Raw genomic sequence first — 10,180 nt, 5'->3', positions numbered from 1 at the left:
AAAAATACTTTAATGCAAACTCAACTGAATTGTGTGTGTATAAAAGTCAGTTAATGGTCTTATCATCCACTGTTAAAGAGCGTCTTCGGGGAAAGTAGCAGCGTGGTCATTAGAAGTCGCAGGATTGCGTCACTTTGCATATTCATCGATTCATGATCATTTGCATATTAAAATGGGTTACAGAGAACGAAGGTGTTCTAGAGACAGAACAGAAAATAAGTTTTAATAAAAGAATAAAGCGTTATCGGAAAATTCTCCACAACATGATGTTTATGGTGAAAACACATATGCTAATAAAGAAGTGCATTTTTTAAAAAGATGTTTACATGTAACAGTAATTATTTTAATCAAATAGGTTTTTAATACATTATTTACTTTTAACATTTAATCATTTCAAATTTACATTTATTGTGCATAATATTGTTTGCATAGCACTCACATCATCTTAATCTTACTGCTAATTTGAAGAAGAAAAACCAAAAAGCACCTTTCTTGCTGTCTTTCAGGCTAACTTGCTAACTGTTCTTGGCTGTTAATGTTCCCAAGGGATACATAATAATAATAATAATAATAATAATAATAATCTGAAGATCAGATTTAATTTGAAATGTCTTGTTAAATCAGAGATCCCACACTGTAGTAGCTATCACGTTAGCTATGACATTTATCCCCAAAAACACAGCTAACAAGCTAAATTTGGAGGTTGATGTCGTTCCTGTATCTTATCGCATGGCGAAACGTGTCCACTCTGTCCTTCATCAATGCTGTAATCACAACTCGTATACAGTATATAATACTGCTGGTAAAGCTGGAATGCTCCTCTATAGCAGGGGTAGGGAACGTCCGGCCTCTGGGCTGTATACGGCCCCCGAGACCGTTTGATTTGGCCCACAAGATGATTTCATAATTACTCACACACACAAAAAAATTTTTATATCAGAAAAAATAAGACTGCAATTAATAAAATAGGCGCGTGGTTGTATTTCTGGGCCAAGGTCAGGGTCCTAAACCCCACACGAGCTCTATAGTGTGTGGGGGTGTGTGTGTAGTAGATCTTCAGTATTTGGTGAGGATTTCGAGGATGTCGTGTTTCAGCGAGGTGGGCGAGTGCATCCAGACACCCGGTGCTCCGATACTCGTCTCCCAGCAGTCAAACCCAATCTGCTTCAGCTCCTCCATCACTTCTTGCACCACGAGCTCGTCTATCTCTGGAAGAACCGTGTGAAGAACCAGTTAATATGGCGTGTTTATTACTGACAGTAGTGTGAGGGGGAGTGGTGACAGTTTTAGCCAACCAGAGGATAAACTGGTAGCTATAAACTTCTACTGTAAGCCACATTAACCTTATAGCTCCAGGACAAAACTACAGAACTTCAGAAACAGTTGAAATGCACTGATTTATAGTAAAAGGTCAGGTTCGTGTGTGTGTGAAGTTTCTGACTTGGTGTGAGGAGTGTGACGGCGCAGCCCCCTCCCCCTGCTCCGGTCAGTTTGCTGTGAAGGCTGTGAGCGAGTGTGACCTGGCACAGTTTGTTCAGAGACGTGTGACCGACGCCCATCACGTTCAGGTGGTGCTGATTGATGTCGATTAAATCCTGAGGAGGAAAACAATGTGTGTATATAAAGGATAAATGAGTGGGAAAAGAAATGAAACATGAATAAAAGAAGAATCATATCGTAAAATCTTTGGGACAATTTTCAGTTATTTCACATTTTAGTTCAGCGTTCTCAGTTTACTGTGTTCTAGATTATATGGTATACGAGGGGAAAATTAACATGTGCAACATGTAACAGCGGATTTGTTTGAGCTTAAAATACACAGTGATGATTTGGGACACACTGGTACTTCTGAGAGCAGTCCTCATCATTGTTGTGCCCTCACTCTCGGGGAGCGGGACGTGTGTGTGTGTGTGTGTGTGTGTGTGTATGTGTATACCTCCAGGGTGCTGTAGTGTTTGTCTGAAGCTCCCTCTATAGCCATCTCAACAAGGGTGCTCTCACAGATTTGGGACACGGCATCCACTGACTCCAACACAGGCATCATCACAGACGGGTACTGCACAATACACACACACACACACACTTAGCAGACTGTTTTTTCTAATAGTGTGTATTTACTGGATCAGTGTTGGTACAAACTCCAATTTATCGATGATTAATTTGTTTGTAATATCTAGGACATGTCAGGTATTTAACATCTAACTTCTTGGTATACTTGGATAATTAGGGATTCTTAGCTTCCTAAAAGGGTGCTACGGTGGGCAGACCCGTTGCAACAAGGTAGGCAGACTTGGCAATTGCCTAGTGCCCCAGCCCTCGAAGGGCCCCCGCTGCCGAACGACTGGTTATGTATTCAATGGCAATGACAACTTTTTGAGCGCGGCAGCGCAGAGCCTAATGACACTTGTTTAAATACCCTAGTTCCAAGGGGGGCCCCCTAATGCACAACAGCGCCTCCCTACATGCTTTGGCCGAAAAGTGCAATGACAGTCTGTTGTCAACCCCTCAATGCCCATCTCCGTCCAGTCAAGTGGTTGCAGAGCTCCGCGGCAAAAAAAACAAAACAAAATCAAATATGAAGCGAAATTACCCCTCAGGGAGCCAGAAGAGAAAGAAGAAAAGGGAAGAGGAAGACAGAAAAAAACAAGACACTGGTAAGTGAGAATGTACACACTCATTAATACCAAGCGGGTCGACAAGCAAATTTGGTAGCTAGCTTACGTTAATGGTAGTTATCTTGTAGACTGTGTTTATAACAGTGATGTAAACGTTGTCATGCACAACAGGCTTACAAACTTGCAAGGACTGGCTAAAAATTCTAATATGTGCCACATTTGGACATGGAGGGTATTGTGGCAGCCTTTGCTGAAGCCAAAGCCCACAGGCAGCAGTTTTAGACATTTTTACCCATGATTCTAGTTGTGTACTCTTAAATTATGTTTTTCTATACCTTTTGCACTTTTCTGTGTGTGCTGGTTCTTATTAAGATTCTTATTCATGTTTGTAATCATTTAATCACCATTTGAAGTTATTTCTACTTGTGTATATACTGTAAATATTTAGTGTTGTTATTTGCACATTTTATATTACTTTGTCTTATTTTCATATTTGATTTTTATATACACATATACATATATATATATATATATATATATATATATATATATATATATATATGTGTGTGTGTGTGTGTGTGTATTTTGTCTATTCTTGTGTTTAATTGGGTTTGATAATTATTTATAATAATGTAAAGAGTTCATTTATTAAGTAAAAATCGTAAGAATGATTACAATATGTGTGATGTTTATTTATTAAGTCTTCAGCGGGTAGGCGGCCATAAGGCCTTTCATCGAGGGGGGGATAATTATGGGCCACAGATCCCCCTTTGCCTAGGGCCCCCAAATAGCTTGAAACGGGCCTGACGGTGGGGGGGGCCTTTCTAATATCACAACACTGTTGTATGGTTCTAAACAGAACCCTTATATGTTCCTTCAGAGGAACAACCCCCCAAAAAAAAAAAAAAAAACTTAAGTTTTAGATTTTATAAAAATATACACTCACACCTGTACACTAAACACACTAAGAACCGTGCTTCCACTTAGAGCCCTTTCTAACAGGGAAACGTCCTGTTGTAAGGTTCTACATTTAACAATTATTCACCGACTGTGGAGTGAATATCAGTGAATAATAATAGAAACTTCCTCTTGATTATTTTTTCCCCAATATTCACTGAGCCTGTGGTGGACAATTGTTTTAGTATAAATACACAGGTGATTATTTCAAATTTAAGAATTATTTCAATCTTCTAGAGTAGTATGTAAAATGTAATTACAGTGCAGTGTAGATGTGTGTCACTTGTCTACGCCAAGTCACATCGGAACCATGATTACAGGACTTTTGCTGATTGGATTAGGCATTGCCCTGGTATATCGAGGAAATCACACAACGGTGACAGCTGTTCAAAGCCCCACAAAGCTGCCCGATATGATTGGAGTGGTGGGCAAAGCTGTTGGCACTCAGACTGTGGACATTCAGAACTTTAACCACAAAATGGTTGTTATCTCGGAGCAGCTTTCAGCTTTGCAAGGAATACGTTTTTCAGAGATCAATTTGAATAGAATGGACGGAATGAACAGATATGGACGAGCGGTGTGGACGTGCAAAGACTGCGTCTGGAAAGACCAAACAATTCATATCTTATCGACATTCGGCGCCCTGAGACAGCACCGGCCTTGGTTCAGGCCGTTGCTGAGGCAACATTTCCCCCTGAAGGTCACTGCCGGGAGACACTCTCGCATTCCTTCTCTAACTCTCCGCGGTCGCCATTTTTACCCCCAGTGTGACAAGCGGGTGCGTGACCAGCGCCTTCATGGCTGCAGGAGCGGACGGCTGCTTGCTTGCGCTGGATTACCTCCTCCCCTTCCCCCCTCATTCCCCCCCTCAAGTCCCGTGTTTAAAGTGTACTTGTGTTGTTGTGTGCTTATGTGCAAAGGTTTTTTAAATGTTCCCACACTGTACTCCTGACAGGAGCATAGTGTGCGCGTGTGTGTGTGTGTGGGGGGGGGGTGTTCTTTTTTCCTTATCTCTCCTCATGTTGTGTTTCCTTTTAATCTTTATCCCTGTCTTCCTGTCCTGTCTACCCTATGTCAGTTGTATGTTGTATATATACGGACAGGTTGACGGCTAATTTCGCTGGTACATGTGACTAGTGACAATAAACAGGGTGTCTACAGGTTTGTCCAAGTTAAATTTAAGACTTAAGACTTTTTCATACCATGTTCCAAAAAAAATTAAGACCAAATCTAAAGTCACGCAAAAACGTACTCCTTTGAAAAAAAAAAACTATATAATTTAATGTAACTTATTGTTCTTGTAAACATTCACCAGAAAACACTATTGTAGTAGAAGTACTTCATTTCTTTTCCTTGACAGGCGTTCACACACTCGGAACACAATATAAGGATCGGATCAACTTGTAACTATGTGACAATCAGAATGCAGTCACAACGTTTGAATCCAATGTAACAATGTGAAAATGTGAATGAAGTCTCACACACAGAGTCCAATGCAACTTTTTTTTTAATTATTATTTTCTCTGCTTGGGGAGTCACATTGTAAGCAGAATTGTTCAATTCCATCTTTGGTCAAACAACAATGCAGAAAACAACAGTTAAACAATGTGAATGCACATACACCTGAAACTTCGGCTCACTCACTTGAAAGGTACGCTCACTTGCACTTCTTAAAACACTTGGAACGATACCCACACACAAACAATACTATTCTCTCACATGCACGCAATAGTGACGAGTCATGGAATCCACGGACACATGTTGGCCGAAACAAATCCGAGAAAATCGCAAAAGAAGCATTAATTAATGCTTCTTTTGCGATTTTCTCGGATTTGTTTCGGCCGACATGTGTCCGTGGATTCCATGACTCGTCTCACACACACACACACAATATTCTCTTACATCTCGCAGATCTATCCTCTTCTCCACGACCGTTAGCGGTGGCAGCGCTGAAGTCGGATATTTGAGGCTGATGCTCGCGGCCTTTAGCAAAAGCAACGTGCTTGGCGCTCTTCATATGAGAGTCCACCGCTCTTATCCCCACTGTGCCCAACTTAAAAGTCTTACAGCATGCTACACAGTATACCTCGCTGGCATCTTTGGGTACAGCTTTCAGCCACCACGAGTATTTTGCATCTTGCAGCCAGTTATCATTAAATTTACATTTACCCATTGTGGCTCGGACGACCCTCCATCAACAGATCAGGCACTGAGTGGTTGTCAAGCACGCGTGTGTCTAGCAACCGGTGGATTCGGAGCCTGCGCGGTAGAACTGTGAGCATCAAAAACAATTAAACTTTTTCCCCATCCAAAGTGTACCACATTTTAACGATATGACTGAGTAAAATCTCCATAAATTTAAGACTAAAAATTTAAGACCACGGGGTTTGAAATTTAAGACAATTTAAGACTTTTAATGGTCTTATTTTGGGAAAATTAAATTTAAGACTTTTAAGGACCCGCGGCCACCCTGATAAAGGGCATCATCATCATAAAAATGCTTCATTTTGAAATTAATAAAATAAAATCACAACTCCACCTTACCTTTGAATATTTTTAGACCAAACTTCAGATCATCTTTAGTGCTTTAAGGAACAGAATTTTCTTTCATCGTTTGTAATTCTTCCTCACTTATGGTGACAAAGCGATTGGCCGCCATTTTGCCGAGTCGCTCGAGGTGATTAACAAGAAATGGCCTGAATTTATCAACCAATCAGAGCACATGATTTTCTATAAATTACTTCTGTATTTATATTAAAGACCTTTAAAGGTTCCTTCAGGAGAACGAGTGAAGAACCTTTAAGAAGTAAAATGACTCACCTGCTTAATCCTGTCCTTCACTCGGGAAACAAGGAGTTTGGTGCTGCGCGGTACTTTAGTGTTGGTGAGGAGGATCCTCAGCATGGGCACTCTGCGCAAGCGCACACACTAAATTGAAGTGTATTGTCTCACAGTGATAAAGCAGGTTTATTCCACCATTTAATTAAAAATAAAAAAAAAAGGCAGAGGACATGTTGTCCTTGAGATTGTGTGCGTTTGGAGATGAAGAGTACGCTTACCTGCTCAGGGGAGTCATTTTCCCAGCATGGTACCGCAGAAAGCCCCCTGCCAACACACACACACACACACACACACAGCGAAGCTTCAGCAAATAAAACATTACATTTGTCGCTTTTAAGCAGAAAAGTCTGTTCTGTTAATTTGTCAGCTTTAGAAGCAGAATTTACCCAGAAAGCTTTGCAGCTGGATCATATTTCCTTATTAAAACAGGAAAGAGAGACTTTCTCAGCAGGAAGTGCTTTCAGTCTACAGTCCCAGTGGATCAGTGATATACTGCAGACACGCTTCTTCCCCGTAGTCAATTTACATCAAAGGAATTTAAAAGCAAACACGTTACTGATGAACAGTTTATAACGTTACAGATAGAAAAGATCGTCTCCAGAATAAAGCAGCGCGTCTCAGCACCGAATCAAACCTCAGCAGTCACTGAGAGGATTAAAACAACTCAGACGGTTTGTTTTTGCAGTTTTTATTGTAAAGTCTTTGTTTGTTCTGGGATGTTTTTAATTTAAGAAACAAACCTGTACATTTTATGACCTGTTAATTACATGTGACTGATTTTTTTTTTTTTTTTGAACATTTCACTGCCTAAATCTACAGACTGTTAAAGTCTGAGCAAAAAGAAACTTAAAAGATTTCAAAAGACTAAAAGTCTGACAATTGTTTAAGAAACTGTATGAAAATCTCTCTGCATCAGTGATCATATAACTGGAGCTGATCAGAATGGTGTTGGGTCAAACGTGTGTGAAGTCGTGTCCTTTATATCTCATCTCATCTCATTATCTGTAGCCGCTTTATCCTTCTACAGGGTCGCAGGCAAGCTGGATCCTATCCCAGCTGACTACGGGCGAAAGGCGGGGTTCACCCTGGACAAGTCGCCAGGTCATCACAGGGCTGACACAGACACAGACAACCATTCACACTCACATTCACACCTACGCTCAATTTAGAGTCACCAGTTAACCTAACCTGCATGTCTTTGGACTGTGGGGGAAACCGGAGCACCCGGAGGAAACCCACGCGGACACGGGGAGAACATGCAAACTCCGCACAGAAAGGCCCTCGCCGGCCACGGGGCTCGAACCCGGACCTTCTTGCTGTGAGGCGACAGCGCTAACCACTACACCACCGTGCCGCCCGTGTCCTTTATGTACGTGTTCAATACTGATGACCCAAAGCTGAGATTTAGTTTGTTTTATGTAGAATCACAATACACTGGAATGGAAACTGGAGCTGGATTTATCAGACCGGACATTTTATTTCAAATTTAAGATTTAAATTAAAAAAAAAAGTCTCACCCCAGGTTCCCACAGCATTGTCGACTCCTGATGGGTTGCCATGTATGATTTTTTCACCCTGAAAAGCCCAGTTATTGATCAGCTCCAGCTCCTGTTCACTCCACCTGAAACACACACAGGAGGTTTATACACACACACCTCGGTTTCTCTTACTCAATAAGAGCACGTGACTGAACTTAAGGAGTAACGGAGTCTCATTTGCAATAATTTTTTTTTTAATAATACAGCAACATTGTGTGAGTGTATGCACTTGTGTGTGTGTGTGTGTGAGAAGAGAGAGAGAGAGAGAGAGAGAGAGAGAGAGAGAGAGAGAGAGAGAGAGACCTGGCTGTGTGCTGGTTCTTGGAGAGAGGAAAGCTGATGGTTCCACTGGCAGTGAGCAGAGCAGCAGAGACACACACACTGTACGCAGCACTGGACCCCAAACCTGCTCCTGTAGGTAGCTGAGACCACACACACACCTTCAGACTGGGCAGGACTCTGCGGTTAAAAACACACACACACACACACACACACACACACACACACACGTTATGTGATGAATGCAGAACTTGTCACTAAATGTTTAATCAAATCACCCAACTTTAGAAAACTGCAACCTTGATGCATTCTTTTTTAAAACAGAACAAGCTGAACATCAGAGGGAAATCATTTTAATAACATTTACAAACTGCAAACAGGGCCATCAGTGAGTCGCAGGAGCTTCTTCTGCCCAAGGAAGAGCTTTTACACAAGCAGGAGCTTCTCTGGTAGCATGATGTCATATTTTGTCACATCACTCAAACTAGTCTACTAAAAATAAACGCACAGGGTCGTTATGATGTCTGACGCAGACGAACTCTTACTCTGAGTGGGCGAACACACACAGGTAGATGTAGAGGAAGGTCAGCACCGCCAGGCTGCTGGTGTCTGTGGCTCCATCAGCGATGGCTGTAAATTCCCTCAGCTTCCTCACGAGCTCAGTGTCCAGCTCTGTGGAGTTCCTACACTCAACTACACACCATCAGCAGGAACACACACAAGTTCTTGTAGAGATACAACAGTGTACATACACACACAGAGATACGTGTGTGTTTATCAGCTCTACCTTTACAGTGAGACAGTAACTGTTCCAGCGCACTGATGTCCCAGCTCAGGAACGTATCGATGTTGGGCAGACTGATGGACACTTCAGCTGCAGACGTGAGCTGCAGTCGCAGATACGTGCGCAGGTTCAAGCTCACAGCCAACGCAGCCTGGTTAAGAACATTAACAGGAACGCTGTTTTAACAAATCTTTAACCTGAGCAGAAAACTGAAGAAAAATCTTCTTAAAGAAAAGAGTTTCTTAAATCAACCAGATTGATAAAGTTCATGTCTCTAACAAGTTTCAGACACTTTATGCATTTTTTTTTTTTACACTTTTAAGAGTGTAGAAGACATTGGGACTCAACAGAGACACATTCTGTTACTTGTGGAAGTCTCTGAATAGGTTAGGAGTGAAGAAGACTTTTACTTCCACAGGGCAGGAGATAAACCCTGCTCTTGGATAAACTTGTATTCTTTCAGATTGTGCTGAGATTTTGGATGTTTGAGCCCCTCTGAGCAAAATATTTGGGTGAAAATATCCATATTCGTGCTAATAAAAACAGGTAATAGGAAATAAAACATTGTGAAAGAGCTGCATTTCATGCAAAATGACTCAAGTGCGCCCTCTAGAGGCGGAACATCACATCACACTTGTAACATTATTGAAGTTCGAGCTGCAGGTTCCGATCTGCACCTGTGAGTGAGGTGTGTTTAATTGGACCCTTTACCTTCCCGTGCACTACAGCATGCTCTCCGTGCAGGATGACTTTCCCCGGAGCTGAAACTAAACACATCTCAACAGGCGCCATGTCTGGAGAAGGAGCTAGCATTAAAAACCCACCCACATTCCGGCAAACCACTAATACAGGTGGTAAAACAAAATCTGTCACTTTAAGTAAAAGTTCAGTTTATAGACCACTGCCCATGTCCCGAATTAATCCTAAAATATATTTTTATGCATATTAAACCACAGTGGATTAAAATAACACAAATAAAAAGTCAATGACTTTGCTAATTCTCTGACCGAGAGCCTCTCTGACCCTCTGACTTCCTTAAACACTGACTCAGAAGTAAACCACGCCGCTCAGCAGCCAATCAGAACCAGGATCTACACGCACGGACGGACACTGACCAATCAGAGAGAAGGTTGCCACATCGTGTCATCAGTCGTCTGACAGCTCTT

At 41.7% G+C, this 10,180-nt stretch overlaps 1 protein-coding gene across 1 annotated transcript; it reads right to left on the bottom strand.

The window, feature by feature from the left end:
• Positions 1-338: 338 nt before the first annotated feature.
• On the bottom strand, positions 339-10,051 carry mvk (mevalonate kinase). The gene is made up of 10 exons (XM_060907846.1): positions 9,726-10,051; positions 9,018-9,165; positions 8,776-8,923; positions 8,255-8,410; positions 7,931-8,034; positions 6,632-6,677; positions 6,393-6,483; positions 1,937-2,056; positions 1,442-1,595; positions 339-1,208 (listed from the first exon to the last, which is right to left on the bottom strand). The coding sequence occupies exons 1-10, from the start codon at positions 9,825-9,827 to the stop codon at positions 1,057-1,059; spliced, it is 1,221 nt and encodes a 406-aa protein (XP_060763829.1). The 5' UTR covers positions 9,828-10,051; the 3' UTR covers positions 339-1,056.
• Between the last annotated feature and the right edge of the window lie 129 nt (positions 10,052-10,180).

Source organism: Neoarius graeffei, chromosome 24 (genome assembly GCF_027579695.1).
Source record: "Neoarius graeffei isolate fNeoGra1 chromosome 24, fNeoGra1.pri, whole genome shotgun sequence".
In the NCBI taxonomy this organism is placed as follows: Eukaryota; Metazoa; Chordata; class Actinopteri; order Siluriformes; family Ariidae; genus Neoarius; species Neoarius graeffei.
This window is presented reverse-complemented; position numbering and strand designations above follow the sequence as displayed.

Excerpts from the sequence above, each read along its gene's own strand:
- mvk (XM_060907846.1), bottom strand. The coding sequence starts at position 9,827 with ATGCTAGCTCCTTCTCCAGACATGGCGCCTGTTGAGATGTGTTTAGTT. Across the intron at positions 9,166-9,725 it reads ATGCTGTAGTGCACGGGAAG|GCTGCGTTGGCTGTGAGCTT; the intron begins GTAAAGGGTCCA and ends GTTCTTAACCAG. Across the intron at positions 8,411-8,775 it reads TGTGTGTTCGCCCACTCAGA|AGTCCTGCCCAGTCTGAAGG; the intron begins GTAAGAGTTCGT and ends TTTTAACCGCAG.